This window comes from Vollenhovia emeryi, unplaced genomic scaffold (assembly GCF_000949405.1).
Source record: "Vollenhovia emeryi isolate VEMERY1.0 unplaced genomic scaffold, V.emery_V1.0 DF939139.1, whole genome shotgun sequence".
NCBI classification, from domain to species: domain Eukaryota; kingdom Metazoa; phylum Arthropoda; class Insecta; order Hymenoptera; family Formicidae; genus Vollenhovia; species Vollenhovia emeryi.
The window spans coordinates 1,983,738-2,000,261 of NW_011967227.1; the positions used below are offsets into that span (position 1 = coordinate 1,983,738).

Below are 16,524 nucleotides of genomic sequence, written 5' to 3' on the forward strand. Positions count from 1 at the left end.
CAATGTCCACAGAGGGCGTATCGCATTCGCCAATCACGAGAAACGGGGCCGTGACATCTCTCAGGCTTCTCTGTGTTCATAGTCCGTCCAAATACTCTACTTGATTCAAACGATCAATGTAAACTAGACCTAAGTTTTGTCGTCGTGGAAAGTCGATATATTCGAAAAGTGTGCTCTTTTCTAAGTATTCATACGTCATGATTAAATAAAGTGAGCAGTATTCATATATTCATATCATGGAAGACAGCAATGTTCAATCATTATGTACCGGAAAACTTGTAAGAGAGTTGTCAAAAGAAGATCTGTTGTCGCTAGTAATAAAATGTGCCAATTTTGCTGCGGAAAAGCATCGAAGTCAAAGAAGGAAGGATGTCGAACAAACACCATACATAAATCATCCTTTAGGTTTGTGTGGTTAAATTGTGTGGTTTAATGTAAATACAAGGTGTCCCAAATACAAGATAAAATTATTTTTTAAAAATTGTTATATTTTAGTCGTTTTAATATTGATGAACAATCAGAAAACAATAGAAACAAGAATTATTTTAAAATTATTTAAATTGTAAGTTAAAACGTGAAATAGATAAAATATTTCAACGCTGTTTTTAGATTATTCTTACGTAGATAAAAATCATTGAAATTTTTTAATCAGAAACATATCTAATGTGAAAAGTATGAAGTTATAAAAATTATCACTTTTTAATTCATTATAAGAGAAAATTATTCCAAAATAAACTTGTGTTTGGAAGAAAGCAACCGTTGGGACAACATTATGATATGTATAATTGTTATTTCAGTTTTTACTTAATTGTTCCTTTTTCTAATTGAGTTTTTGTTTTAGGAGTAGCAAACATTTTAATCCAAGAGGGTCTGGTGTTTGACCCAGTTGTAATTCTGGCAGCAATCTTACATGATACCGTAGAGGATACGGATACTACGTTTGAAGAAATTGAAAAAGAATTTGGACATAAAGTCTGCGAAGTGGTACGAGAAGTAACTGATAATAAAGCATTGTCAAAAACCAGACGTAAACAGTTACAGATAGAACATGCACCTAACATATCTCACGAGGCAAAATTAGTAAAATTGGCTGATAAGTTGTACAATTTGAGAGATCTTAATAGAAGCATCCCCGTCGGTTGGACAAGTAAAAGAGTAAAAGAGTATTTTAAGGTGAAATGTTTCTATTGATAATTTCTATCAAATCCACCATTTTGTTCTTTAGATTATTTGCATCTCAAGTTGTTTCTTCTAGTGGGCGCAAGCTGTTGTAGATGGATGTCGTCAAACTAATTTTAATTTGGAAAAAGAATTGGATATTTTGTTTGCATCAAATGGTTTGCTCTGAAGAGAACTGCCAGTAAAAGTCGTAATATTTGATAAAATTGTAGATATAACGAGATATAGATAAACAAATCCAAAACATTTTGCATATGAAAAATTATTGTATATTGAAATCAGTACAAATGTATATTTACAAGTAACATTTTTGAATAATTTTTGTCAACGAATTTAACTTTTGCCATTTTTCACAGTTAGTTTTCAGCAATTTTTGTCGTAAAACAACTTCATATAATTGGCCAATATTTCCGCTTCTTCTTCTGTAACTGCATTATACAGAGATGCACGTATTCCACCCACTGATCTGTAAAGAGAAATTATAATTTTATAACACACAATTATGATAAATTACGGTTGTAATTGCGTTTCTATGTCAATAGTTTTCTACTGACCTGTGACCCTTTAACTGCAACATACCGCGAGCCGCAGCGCCAGAAAGGAACTCCTTTTCGAGATCCTCATCACCGTTTCCTATTCTGAATGGAATATTCATTTTACTACGTGCGTCTCGCTTGATGGGACACACGTAAAACCCTCCTGACCCGTCAATCACATCGTATATCTTGCCGCTCTTCTTCTTTGCAAAGTTTTGCATACCTTCGACTCCACCATTCTCTTTGATCCATTCAAATACCAAGCCCACCATGTATATTCTAAAATAGTCACAGACAGGCTAACATTTAATAATTATTAAAAAATCTCCATTATTAGAAACAAGCATATAGAAATAAAACAATTAAATGTCATGCAGATATAGAAGAAAGTAAAATAGTAAAATGTAAAATTTATGGGTATTGCAAAAATTGCTAGTTTTAACTGTTATATTTCAGCAGCTTAATAGTTAAAATGTAAAACAACTCCACATTCTCCAACAATTTTTCCACATATAAAAAATTTTAAATATAGAAATATAATGTTTTAAAAACTTTTTATGGATCTATTTTTGATAGCCTTATATACTTGTACATCGAGTTAATTGTATACTTTATACGTATTCTTTTTATCAAGTTATTGATTACGAAAGTGACATAATCACACTCACTGAAAGACAGGTGGAGTATTGTGCAGAGAATTATCATTTGCCATGACAGTAAAATTCAACACTGTCGGACATACATCCATAGCACGACCGAGCATGTCATCTCGTATAATCACTAGAGTAACACCAGCTGGTCCAATATTTTTTTGTGCGCCCGCAAATATTATTGCAAACTAAAAGAAAACGTATATGTTTATAACAATTAATATATTCGAATGAACAGTTAGAACCCAGTATTACTAAAATGAAAATATATATCGTGATTACCAAGGTGAAACTTACTCCAACCAATCTAAGATATAGTAATATTAACATTTATGAATTTATTTTAATTAAGTTTCGTGCTTGAACCCTAATTATACTAATAAAATTATTAAAGTTATTCTAAAACTTGTATTTATTTTCAGACACGGAACAGTTGTGAAAATAACAGTATGGCTGCAGTCCACTTGATGCTGCAAATGCTTCAAAGTGTTCTCTTTTCTTTATTAAATAGTAGATATTTGTAGCATTTAGTGGACCACAGCCTATAATATATATGTATACTAATAAATTTTACTTCTCTTACTTGCTCCTATTTTATTTCAATTTGGATGATTGTGTTAGTAGAGGAATTTTTACTCGGTAAAAAAACTGTGTACAAAAAGTATCTTGTAAGTTGAGAAATAAATATGTATCGCTTCAAAAAATCTTAATATCATTGATTGAAGTAAAAAAGGAAGTAATTACACATTTCGAGGTAAACAACAAGTTATCAAACTGCCATTCGTTTCAATACATCTTAAGATACTCATATCTTAGTTTGAATACCTACTTTAGACACATCAAAAGGTTTCGTAAGTATATTAGACGACATATCAGCAACAAGTGGTACACCGTTTGTTTCCGGGATGTAATCAAATTCGATTCCTAGAAACATATTTCAGGACATATAAGTATAATGTTAAAGCAATATGACAAGGAAAAGTATTAAAAATATTTTATTTACCATGAACAGTTTCATTGGCACAATAATAAACATATGATGCATTTGCATCCAATTTCCAGGTGGAAGGATCCGGAATTTCCGTGTATTTTGTTACTTTAGGAAGCACCATGTTCACTTTTCCATACTTGGCCGCTTCTTTTGCTGCTTTTGCAGACCATGAGCCTAAACAAATTTACGCATTTAGGTTGAAAAATTTCTTTGCTAGGCTACATCATTGAAGATTAAAAAATTATTTCTTACCGGTTACTAGGTAATCCGCAGTGCCGGTGTTCATGATATTCAGAGGAACTGCTGCAAAAATTCCAGTGCCACCTCCTTGCATGAACAGGATTTTATAGTTGTCAGGGACATAGCTTTAAAAAATCAAAATAGAAAGTATTTGTAAAAATCATTGAACATAAATTATTTGATTATTTGAAAATTTTATTTAAGAAAGAATAATTTCAACTTGTGAGTGTTTAAGAAAATTAAAATTAGGATAAGAACTTTATAAGTTTTATATAGAATGTCTTGGGAAAATTGATATAGTTTATCGTTACATTTTATTGCAACTTATAACATTGCAATGAATGGTTTTATGTCACTTTTGAAACAAGCTGTTTATTTGTCGAGCGATGTGATTACTTGACTCACAGGATGTCTCGCAATGTAGCCTGTGCATCGTCGATAACTTTCTTAAAGTCATTCGACCGATGGCTTAACTCAAGGATGCTGATTTGCGTGTTTCCGTACGCAAGTAATTCCTTCTGTACTTTTTTCAGAACCTGTAAATGACGAAGTATTTTAGAGGCGATATCTGTTAGTTCAACGACTGACCCGTGTTATTTCCGTTATCTCCTGATATTGACAATAGATCTGAAAACGCGAGACCATCGCTTTGATAGCGCAAAGAATGTGACTTTACTGAAATGCTTTATACGTATTTATCGCATAAAAGCATGAAAAGATTATTTATTTGTGATAATACTGCGTCAAGAGACAGCTGTTTAGCCGTATATGTCCGTATCTGTCTCCATGGATCCAACAATCGTGGATCGACTGTGTAAATTTACGAAAGTTTTTAATATTTCTTATGGAGGGCAGAGTATATAAAGTTATACAATACTTTTCGTATATTCCTCTTTATACCCTTCTCAGTAAACACCAGCTAATAGGTACATAATATTCATATTGTAATTTTTTACTCAATAATGTAACTGTTTATATGTACATGTATAATATTTATATTGATAAGTGGAAAATTATAATATTTATAGCATGTAAATTGTCATTGATGTGCACTGGTTTCTTCTAAAAAATCAATGCGACTATATGTACATATTTGAATGCATTATATAGTGTAAAAAAAATTAATTGGCATTACATAAAGTAAGTTTTAACAGATTTTTTAGCAACGAAAATGCGAGAGCTGTGCTGCACACTGTGTCATATCTGGAGAGAACAGTAACATGTCTTTATAACTTAGCAATTGGGGTCAATTAGATCAAATTACAACTTTTATTTCAGCAATTAGCCACAATTTTATACTGTTAGCAATAATAGCATAACTGTCAATTGTTCCATGTATGTGGACAACAATATGTACGGTTTATATATTTTTTTTATTGTCGTTCCCAAACTGGCTATCTAGATAGCGAAATTTTGCAAAGTTCATCAACAAAATTCATCAACGGAAATATAACAGAATCTACTAACAGAATACGAGGATAGTTTGACTACAAAACCCAAGCGTAATATGCCATTTCATAATCACTTATAAGTGATACATTCCGGTTTGATGGTTATGAAATGATAGATTCTTCTCAGCAATTTGTTGTCGGAATATATCGAGAGGAGGGGAGAAAATGGAAAGGCGGATACCACTGGTAGAGCATGAGGTTAATGCAAAGGCAATTAATGTATAATTCCAATAGTCAATCTATATATAATATTTTTGTTAGAATCTATTAGTAAATTGCTAGCATACTGCGCTTTTATGTACTGGATTAGCTTATTTATGAAAACATATGCTGAAAAACTTTTCGCATTTTATATTTAATAAATAAATGTTATATAAATTTCTACTTAGAATAATCATGCGCTTTTATACTGATTAAAAACACGGAAATTGTGCTAAGAAAATCGAGTCATTTATTTTTAGAAAACAATTTCTCTCTTAACTTTGCAGTTTTTATTTTCATAACGCAAGAACGTTGATGTAGAAAATATTCTTAACATACCTCGTGCGGCAATTTAGCTGGGCCAGCGCCGAAATTGATTACTCTTTTATGATCGGTCATTGTTATACTAGTAGTCGACACACGGCGTGGCAGACAGCGCAAAGCGGACTGAAGTGGACTGAACTGAAGTGGATGGGACTGATGGAAGACAAACAAGTGGTTACCAGGCAGTTGTTATCGCAGTTGGTTCGTCCAAACCGTGGGGGGTCTTTCGGATCTTGTATCTGATTCTCCTGCGTATTTTTTTCCTACAATCTTATCGAGATATATGTAACTTCTGACGCGCGAGACACGAAGCATCTGCGTTGAGCAGTTTATTTGTTTCGATCTTAAGTGAACGGCATACAGAGTGTTTCAAAACTGTTGTCATTCAAGATCTCACGGTCAACGTAAAAGTATACAGTGTGTTTCAATATGTAACTCGTTGCGGTTTTCTATGGAGTATACAGAATCGCGAAATTTGTTAAATCCATTGCGAGCACAATAGAAAAACTTCATTTAAATTCAAGGAGAACCGGTAATCTTACTAATAAATTTTAATGGAAGTGTACCGTGGAGTTTTTATAACAGAGCTTCCTTTTATCACTCTATAAAGCAGAATGTATTCACTATTGCTTATGACTAAATATTCTTGTTTTGTTACAAATAACGTTTAATTTTATTACAGCTTACTTTAAATGCTTTTTTGTACACATTTACTTCAATAATCTATAACTTGTGAAAAATGTAATACTATTAGTACTAAACGCACTAAGTAATACCATTCTAAAACTTTTAGAAAAATAAGAAATCCATTCGTTGTAGAATGGTTTTACTTGGTGTAAAACTTGTGTGTACAACATAAAATATATCCGATAAACATTTTTAAAATTATGTGATGAAATCTTACATGAAATTTCTAATCTCTGCAGTTATGTGAATACACATATATTTTCAAAGATAGAAATATTGATCTTTAAATAATTGTATACATTAATAATTGTTTGCGCAATTAATTTTGAAATAATATTTCAGCGAAACAATAACGATTTATAATAATAAGTAATTTTTGCGATACATTTGCAAAATTAATCCAATAGTTGAAAAAATTTTTCAGTTGTGGGGAAATAACAATTTTTAAGATGTAAAGTCTACAATTTTGTAAACATTTTGTGTAACTATTAGATAAGTGATTTTGTAAAAATCATGATCGATAAATTCATTTAAAGAAGTGTTTCTACAATGTAACGAAAGTGGGCAGTATCGTACAGGCTAAGAGAAAGAGAGAGAGAGAGAGAGAGAGATAAAGTAATATAAAACAAGTGTACGAAAAGGAATTAGTAAATATTTAGTTTAAGTTTTTTTTTATCTCATCTTTGATAAAAGTATCATTTATTTGATGTGCTTTTATACGTATAAAAATATAGATTTCAGAATAAATAAAAATTACGTTTGTTACTTTAAAACTAATAATCAAGTGATAAAGACGATTTAAAGACTAGCAAATCTGTTGTACCGACGAAATAAAGATAATATAAATATGCTTCGCGTGGCGCTTATCGTAGCGCCGAGTATGCTCTATCTATGATAGAAATAGCGCGCAAAATATAAAATCTAATGTATAATTGTAACATAATTGATGTTACTGTACACGAAAAGCAAAGAATAATGTGAACTTTGTTTTACATGGAAATAAGTTAGAAACTTATGTAGAAGCGTACAATTATAGACCTTCGTGTCATATGCACTGGGCGATGTGAGATAAACTCGTTTGTGTAAAAAAAAATTAAAAATTTACAATAGCTGCGCTCGGCATTGCAAATCCGAGGCATCGGAGTGCTCCTTTGCATTCGAGTGAGCGAGAAAGGAGATTGATATAGAAAAGGAGGAAGAGCACACCTCGGATTTGCAATGCCGAACGCAGCTAATGGAATATACAACAATAGGTTTTGCCTTGCATCGAAAGGCAATGATTGTGAAACAAATCTCTTATTGTACAGTTTTACGTGGGCTTTTAACTTTAACTTCAGTTTTCCTATAAGTATGAAGTTAATTTTTGGTCTTCCTTAATTACAAAAAGATTTCCAAAGTTTAGATTTTAAACATTAGTTTTAATATATTCTCAAGATAACGGAAAAATTGATAAAGATTTATATGACGATATAGAAACATTCTTTCAAACAGTCAATTTAGTTTTAGAGAAAAAAATGTCGATAATTCAATGTTTTAAATACAAATTTACAGAAAATTAAAACTCAACAATAATATTGCTGTTCTATCGTTAGACATCTAAAGGGCATATGATAACATTCTATAATATTATATATTTTGATTGAAAAGCTATAGTGTATAAGTTCATTTCTAAAATCACTTTTATCTACAACTTTTAGTCTGTTTTAGAACACTGTTAGATTCGATGAAACAGATGGCATAGGATACGTTATAAGAATACAGAAGGTTTAAAACCTCAAAGTACAAAAGATAAGTATTTAAACAAATATAAATCTAGTGGCAATATGAGTTCTCAATGCCACCTTCTGTAATATATTTCTTTAAAAAATAATATAATTGGAAAATGATTAAAGTAAAATTCTTTTGCACATATTTTCTCAAAAAGCTAACTGCTAATACTTATAAATTTTATCGGGATGTAAATTCGTTGAACAAAATTATATGTGTCGTATTGAGAACTTATTGCGAATTTTCAATCGAGCAAAAAAATTGCATGTGTAGATATCGTTATAATTACATGGTTCTCCAACACTTCGTTGATGCGTGCATCTATAAATATGTAAAGATAGTGGCCGCGTGATGTGCCGTTTTATCGATGAATTAATTGCATGTTTAGGTCATGAACAGATAAGAATACCGAAGGTTTATAAAAATGAATCACGCCACTATCAGGAACACGCTTCAATCAGTGGAGAACCGACCGAACTCGGCTCCCCGATTAACTATTTGGGTATGATAGAATCTAATAATTGCTCAAGATTGACTTCGATTAATCTGAGACAAGATTAATCAGACAATATTTACGTGTTTATCAAATATTTACTATTGTTATAATGAGGGATTTCTTTATAATTGAGAGATAGTAATTTTCTAAGAGGCACATTTTTCTATTTTATTATATTACTTTTACAAATATCACTTTCAAGAAAATAAAATTGATACTATTTTATAGCTAACGACAAGCGTAGAGTGATAATAAAATAACGTCTAGTATCTAATAGACCAAGATAGACGTTACTGCGTGTCGATTTTTAATGCCATTCTACTGTCTGGAAAATTATAAGATAAGTCATTTGATTAGTAAATTTTATTTTGTGGAAGAAAATATGCTCACTTTTGCTATTATTCGAAAGAATGACTTCTGACTGATTGAACTTTTTTTAAATGCAGGTTTGTGAATTCTTGTTGAATTATTATCACCAATGATAACTCATCCCACATTTACATATCACGTAATATAAAGCAGACGCTCGGACAAGCAACATGATATAACTGTACCTACAAACTATCATTCGATCTCTAGGATGGCTAGAATTGTAAGTAACCAAATTAATACACCATATAAATTCTATTAATCTGATTAGAAAAAAAATCATATATAATCATGTTTAAAACATTTAGAAATATATAGAATTGTGCATGAAAGAATCAAATTAATCCATTATGCATGCAAGTTGCCTAATTTTTGACAATATTAAAAATTTTATTTTGCACCGATTGCTGCGTTATGTTGAATCACCTTGTGTTAATACAATTTTTACGAAATTCTTATCAATTTATAATGCCATTTTGTATAACGTTTTTTTTTATGAATATTGGTCTAGATGTAGATTATTGTATTTTAGTAGGGAAATAATCAGAGGAGACCTGCAAGAGGTGAGGTATTGAATCTAGTTCGCTCGTCATGTTGGGACCTATTGAAAATGTAATTACTGACTCTATTGGACGAACCAGGACAGACTTCCTACGTAGATTTCAATATGGCGCACTTACAATATGGCGCACCTACTCCCCCCCCCCCCTTCCGTTCGCTGCCATGACCCCTCGCTCTGCTATTTCCATAGACATAATATAACTAGACTTATTATGTCTACGGCTATTTCATTCCCCTCCCCTCTGTTATTTCCCACCCGCGTCCTAGGATTGCGCAACCTTGATTGGGATCGATACGGCGAGTGCTGTCGCGTAATGAAAATCAGCCGGCAGTGAACTTGCTAGTAAATACGCATGATCAGAATGGCTAGGGAGTGGTGACCTTCCGCGTCCTCAAAACGTCAGTTTGAAACTCGCTATTGAATAGCTTGCTTCGTGGCCGAGTTGTGTCGTTGCTCGTCGATTTACCGTTCGTAAATCGATCTCCATTCTTGCTTCCGTGCATCTACCGGGGAAAGGAGACTGAGGTAATTGTCACATCCGATAACGCGCGTATCGCGTCTATTTTCTTTTATTATCTCTCTGCCGTCCCCAGCCTCGAAAACAGCTGAGTTTTCGATGCGCAAATTGCCGAGAATCTAGATTTCAAGGCCGTCGGATTTTCTGGAAATTTATGGATAATGTTTTAAGTCATGGTCAGACTTTGTGTGCTGTCTTTCGAGATTGTGCACATAAAATACGTTTCTTCGTCTTGATCTTGAGCGCTAGACATGGTTTTATAAGTAGCATAGGTTAGTAAATGAGTGAGAGAATATCGGAAAGCTTCGGGGTTTTTTTTTTTTTTTTTTTAGAAAATGTGTCAGAACTTGGTGATTTCCTGATATATTTTGCAGGTTCAAATTCTATACAGAGTTCTTTCTGTATATATAGCTTTAAGAATATTGATTTTTTAATGCTTCTATTTTAGTCGTCAGATTGTGCTGTGCAAAACTAGAAAGATTATTACGAGGGGGAAACCTCTGAGGGCATTGTGGTGTACAGATTTTACTGACGGCATTACTGGACATTAGTTTGGGCATTATAAAGATAAAATAAGGTAAAAGAAGTTAATAAGAGATCAAGTAATGCCCATTGAGCATTAGTGGGCATTGGTGTACAAGATTTTGGTCAGCGGTTTCCCTCTCGGATTATTATTTCAAGTTGTACTACGATGTTATTTTAAATGGTTCCATGTAGCATTTAAATTAAAAATTTGTTCAAATTAATCTCTTAATTTCGTATATTAATCTTTTTCTGTAAAAATTAATTATTTGTCTACGTATAGAAGGTCCAATAAATCTTGAATCTTATAACTGGCAAAGAAATTATTCTTCATGAAAATACAGATGTAGAATAGATTTTCAAAAATTGATTGCATAATTTTCGAGGAAAAATTATTTTTTATGTTTCTCCGATTAGACAGATGTCTCGTGTGACCCTAGAATTCACAATTGCATTCAGTAAAAAAATAGAAATTGATTTTACAGAATTAAGATTACAAGACAAATAAAGTCTTGTTAATTCCAAATAACTTATTATTATGTTTTCTAGTTGACTAGATGCGTAATACAAACGAGAGATCATTTCTATTACGATTATTTCATTATATAGCATGTGTGACTCATTCTAAAAAGAAGCAAGAGAATGTAAGACTAAGAAAGTCGATAAGGCTGAATTTTATATTTGACCATATATGTTTTAATCTGTTTTGCAAGTTTGCCAGCTCTTTACATTTTCTCTTTGAGAAAACAAGGAGGTTCACGTTCAGCTAGGCTGATTTTCGGCGACAAAATTCTTATATCTTTACAAAATGTTTATTAGAAATATTAAATTATACATCAATTTAATAATATGAGATTAAATTTTTAACTTTGACGTAAGATAACATTTCAAGACCAAATAGTAATTGGCGTGTGGTTCAAAGCACCAAGGAAATGCATTATAATTTACGAAATTGTATAGATACTTACATTTAAATAAGTCCTTTTTGATCATGGGACCAATAGTCAATGAAAATGTTGAGCTATCAGTTCCATGATACAATCTCATATTTATTTACCTTGTTTTGCACGTGTATTCAGTTTATTCGATGAAATTAGATAGTTTTATATTCGTGACATATTGCTCGAAGCGATAGTATTACACTGAGAGAAAAGTCTTTGAAAATTTATTTGTGGCATATAATGTTTGTTTCGCTAAAATAAACATTATTTGAGGCATATAATGTTTATTTCAGTGAAATAAACGTTATATGCCACAAATAAATTTTCAGAGACTGTTTTCTCAGTGTATATATTATTCCTAAAAACAATTTATTTTAATTCATTTAACTACGATACATATTATATACTAGAGATGCAAACATAAAATGTATCGAGATCTCGATTTCTAGTGACTCTCGAGAATTTGCTTAGGAGTCCCTTTATCATTTCGTGTCACTTACAAATTATTTTGTATGTAGGAATATTTTATATAAGAATATATTTTTATATACGCGCGTAAATTTTATCGGTGTAAAAATAAAACGTACCGACACTACACTACCAGTCGTCGTGACGCGATTGGCAGTGTAGCGTCAACATATTTTTCACACTCACTCGAATCGCGTAGATCAAGCGTGAAATGGCGCTACTATGTATATCAGCTGATTACTTGCGGGGACACGTGCTCACGCATGCTCTGAATGAAAACCAAACGTGATACCACACTAGCGGGAGAGTGCAAGGAGAACCATATCATTGATACTTAGCCTATACAGGGTATCTCCGCTATTTTTAGGGATACGAAAAAAATTATAATAACGCAAGTCGTACTACATCAAGGGAGCCATAACGTGTTAGTAATATTTTTTCATAAAGCGGAGGCGCTTCGGAGATCCAAAGTTATTGCCTCACCCTGTATATGTTACATGTTGAAAATTGAATATAGTAAGTGCTATGATACACAGTTAGGAACTTTTTAATATCACATATCAATATTTTTATCAATATCTCGATTATAATGAAATATTGAAATTTTAGTAACATGGAATCACATCGTATCAAATATTTAAAGTGCGAGTTTTTTATAACATAAATGTAAGAATTGCTTACGAAGCATATTTTTGAATTTGATTGAATAATTCGTATCGATCTGTATGTATATATATTTCAAAGAATTTAATTTGACTAAATAAACTCCGACTGACTGAAAATTATATCATTTGCAATAAAAATTGTGACACGATTCACGGTATAGGACGTGATATTCGAGGAAGATCGCAATCGCGATGTACCTACAGCTTTAGTAAACGTACATGTCCAATTAGCGCATCTTCCTACAGATCCGTATTGAATATAGGGTAAAATAGTCATTTCACAGCCATTGTGATCGGTTTCCTCGCTCGCGGTCCGCGAAAGATCATTTCGGCGAGCCTCGAACGCGGATGTCCCATTTTCCCTCCGGTAGAGGATCCTATTTTCGGATCCCGCGTTGTCGCGAACCTCTCGCATGTTCTGACGTTGCCGTCGACCGCCCCATGCATTGCGCCGGCATCGTCTTCGATTTTTCCTCTCGTATCCGTCTGCTGTATCGTCACCTCAGAGTGTCATCGATGACAGCAACGGTGACGACGTATAGCTGCTCGTCGTGCGTCGTCGGCGATGCCGGATCGCCACGCTCGCGCGCTACCGCTGCGACTCGGAAGAGTCGTCGCAGCGGTGTCGCCGCAAGCACACCGTTACTAATATCAATCTTCCGTTTTGTCTTTGCGCAGCCTGCCAAAATGGTTTGGATCACCGCCGACGATCAGGTACCGTCGTACGATCGTGATCGATTCTTTTTCCCTTTTTTGCTACGATTTGTTGAAGTTTGCACTCACTTTTAATTAAGATTATAATTTCGGTGAATTTGGATAGTTCCAAAACCGGAAGACTACTGAAACGCGAAAGGATCTCGATATTTATTTGTGACATCGGATAATTCTTGTATTTGCAACACGGGAATAGAATATATTTCACCGAAATTATAGTGGTTTCGATATGTATCTTAATCTTCCTCCATTGCTTGACGTTTTTTTTTTGTTTACGTATGCACACGTGTTCAAACGAATGAGTTAGTATATTCACATCGTATTTAAATTCTTCGCTCAAAATGTGATGCTTATTGTAACGTCCTGATAAAAAGTTTTTCATATAAAAGAAAATATATATACGTTTTCCCATTCTTGTATAATCTCCGAGATAATCTCTATGCGTGTTCAGCAGCAAAAATAATTAGACAAATAATTTTTGTATTGTTTCTTCACAAAAAGCAAAATTGCAACTGGATTGTTACAATATTCTATATATAATCATACACTTATTACATTTATATGTATATGAGCAATTTTTTCTCATTTTCGCAAACTTTATTCTTTTGTAAAATAAATAATACAAAATCTTTTTATTCAATTTTTAACTATTTTAAATAGGAAAAACATATATGAATATATATTATATATAATTTGTATATATCTATAATATTTACATGTTTATGTGAAAAATTTTTTACCGGAATATTATGTTACAACATATGTCGTATTAAATATTTAGCCACGATATGGTTTGGATCTTCGATGATAAATATAGAAAATGGACGTAAGTAAATATAATGATTTGATATGGCGTGTAAATTGTATGGCTGTGTGTGAAAATTAGTTGAAAAATTAGTCGCTAAGTTAATTCTGCTTTGGCCTACGGTACATGCGAATGTGTAGCGTTCGAAATGGAGATCATTGTAGAGCTGGTAGAGTCTCACGTTGCAAATCGCAATTAATATCATCTATAGTAGGAGACTATTTGAGCATACATTTGCGCAGTGCTAAGAGTGATTCCAGAAGCGGTGCAGTAAACGGCGTAGAACTGTGTCACCTTGCTAAGCATGTGCTCACTATGAGAGTGAAGTGATAAATGAATGCATACATATGCACACAGACACAGGGTGAGCCAACACAGATTTTCCACCCTGACTTTTTTGTAACTGCCCGATTTGTATGAAATTTATCGGTAATACATTTCGTCGTATGGAACGTATAGGATCTTATATGGAATTCGACGCTGTGGCATAAATGTTCCTTTTCAGGTAGATGCAAGAAAGTTTTAATAGAAAAAAATTCAGATGACCTTGCAAGTCAGTCAGACAGACCTTTTTCCGCTTGAATGGTATTCCATAATGGTAGATAGATACGTAAGTAATGGTAGATATAAGCTGTAAAATAACGCTGGAAAAGTTTTAAAATATCCGCAACAGCTTTAAACATAGACATTATTCTTGAATGGAGGTGAAGATATTTTTAATATTTATAAAAATTAATTTCTCTGTAAAGTTTGAATGTTTAGTACCTAGACTTTCAAATGTGTTTTCTTGAGAAACACTCGCCCGAATGAAAAAAAAAACAATTACAAACAGAATTAAAAGCTCTTTAAAACAATGTGTCACTTGGCTTTTGCGATTAAAGATCTCGCGATTTAAGATTTTTTTTTAAAAAGATGACTACTCCAATCAAAGGAATGCAACGCTTGTATTTATCACAATTATAAATTACAATTAGAAATCTTAAAAATAAACAAAGATTAGTTTCTTAAAAATAAAATTAACGCGTTTTGGAATATTTTGTATAAATCAGTCGGTTAGAAAAGGAATGGAGTGGAAAGTTCTTGTTGGTTGTATATATGTATGTACATCATATACGCATATCATATCATACATCGTGATAAATTTTATTATTTTTATATCTGCTTTTTCTTATACGTATATCTCAAAGGTATATATCGATGATACACATCGGAATTTATAAATTAAATATTTTGTAATTGGAACAGTTGTATAAATCCTAAAAACAAATTTTTCATTATACATGTCATTACATATATATATATATAAAATATGTTTACTTTCTTATTATTTTATCGGAAGAATCATTTAAGGTGAAATACGTAATATGATTCCAGTTATTCTTCCGTGACGTCATCCTTCTGAGTAATTGAATTTATCTATCTTTTATCTGTATGACAGTGAATCTTATTCTTTGTGTTGTTATCCAGATTAAAGTAATCTCATCACAAAAGTGATGATACATTCGAAATGTCAGTCTGGTATTGCAGACAGGTATTGCGAAAAATATTTATTATCATAACAGTGACATATAATTAATAGTGAAGTTAAATTAAATTTTAAATACTAAGTACAATTTTTTTAATTTGAATTTTTCTCTACCAGTTGAAATTCATACAAAATGAAAGAAATGTACTAATAGAAGAATTTTTAACGAATTCAAATGTTTATTAATTTTGTGTATAATTTGTGTATAACTTTTAATTTTCGTTAAATGCGATTCAAGTTTAAATTGTTAGGCTTTATTTTGACTTCAAGTCCGTTTTATACATATAATTTATTGTTAGAATTTGTCTCAAATCACAAGAGTCACAGAAAAATAAAATAAAATTTTATCAATTAAACATGTAGTATTTTGAAAAATGTTATTGTTTGGTATGTAATTTTGTCTCAATAATACTTGGCTAATTGAATTGATTTATATCTACTTTGAGCTGTTCCTATTTAGTGGTGCATATACTTTTAAATATGTTTTATGAACTTGCCGCATACATTTTCTTTTTTAAAGTTTTTCTTATTGATTCGAAACTATTATATTAGCTGTAGAATTTAAGACATTGAAAAAATTGAAGATCTAACACCTCTCTGGCACGAAATAAAGTACGAACATTTTCACAAAATGTGAGTGTTATTTCTTTCGCGACTTATTATCTTGCAATCAATTGTTCTGTGTCTACAAAACGTGTCTATTTTTGTCGTTCTGTATTTGCAGCCAGAAACGACGGTACTTCGGAATGTAAGAAGCACATCTGTGCCGCTACTATTTTTGCTGTGCATAACATACTCTATTCGAGATAACCTATCTACGAGACGAGAAGGTCACAACTCTATTAATTCATTCATTAACGTAGTGACCGAGAGCGTCCTAAAGAAGTAATATGTATCTCCGAATCACATCCCAG

The 16,524-nt window shown here is 32.1% G+C and overlaps 3 protein-coding genes across 6 annotated transcripts in view; 2 read left to right on the forward strand and 1 right to left on the reverse strand.

Moving 5' to 3' along the window:
• Window positions 1-102: 102 nt before the first annotated feature.
• Window positions 103-1,482, forward strand: LOC105567283 (guanosine-3',5'-bis(diphosphate) 3'-pyrophosphohydrolase MESH1). The gene is made up of 3 exons (XM_012022037.1): window positions 103-405; window positions 842-1,173; window positions 1,256-1,482. Exons 1-3 carry the CDS (start codon window positions 237-239, stop codon window positions 1,346-1,348), a joined length of 594 nt encoding a protein of 197 aa, XP_011877427.1. The 5' UTR covers window positions 103-236; the 3' UTR covers window positions 1,349-1,482.
• On the reverse strand, window positions 1,418-5,919 carry LOC105567282 (probable phosphoserine aminotransferase). Its single transcript, XM_012022036.1, has 8 exons — window positions 5,588-5,919; window positions 4,002-4,132; window positions 3,609-3,721; window positions 3,369-3,530; window positions 3,195-3,289; window positions 2,384-2,553; window positions 1,734-1,994; window positions 1,418-1,645 (listed from the first exon to the last, which is right to left on the reverse strand). Exons 1-8 carry the CDS (start codon window positions 5,645-5,647, stop codon window positions 1,543-1,545), a joined length of 1,095 nt encoding a protein of 364 aa, XP_011877426.1. The 5' UTR covers window positions 5,648-5,919; the 3' UTR covers window positions 1,418-1,542.
• Window positions 5,920-9,015: 3,096 nt separating this feature from the next.
• The window catches only part of LOC105567284 (pyruvate kinase-like), a 12,804-nt gene continuing 5,295 nt past the window's right edge, over window positions 9,016-16,524 (forward strand). The window contains exons 1-2 of one of the 4 annotated variants that reach the window (XM_012022039.1): window positions 9,826-9,978; window positions 13,245-13,280. In XM_012022039.1, coding sequence (XP_011877429.1) covers window positions 13,254-13,280 — 27 coding nt within the window. In that variant the 5' untranslated portion in view covers window positions 9,826-9,978; window positions 13,245-13,253. Of the gene's footprint in view, window positions 9,115-9,825; window positions 9,979-12,986; window positions 13,281-16,524 lie in introns of those variants that run through there. The other 3 variants (XM_012022040.1, XM_012022041.1, XM_012022038.1) reach the window with 3 other exon arrangements.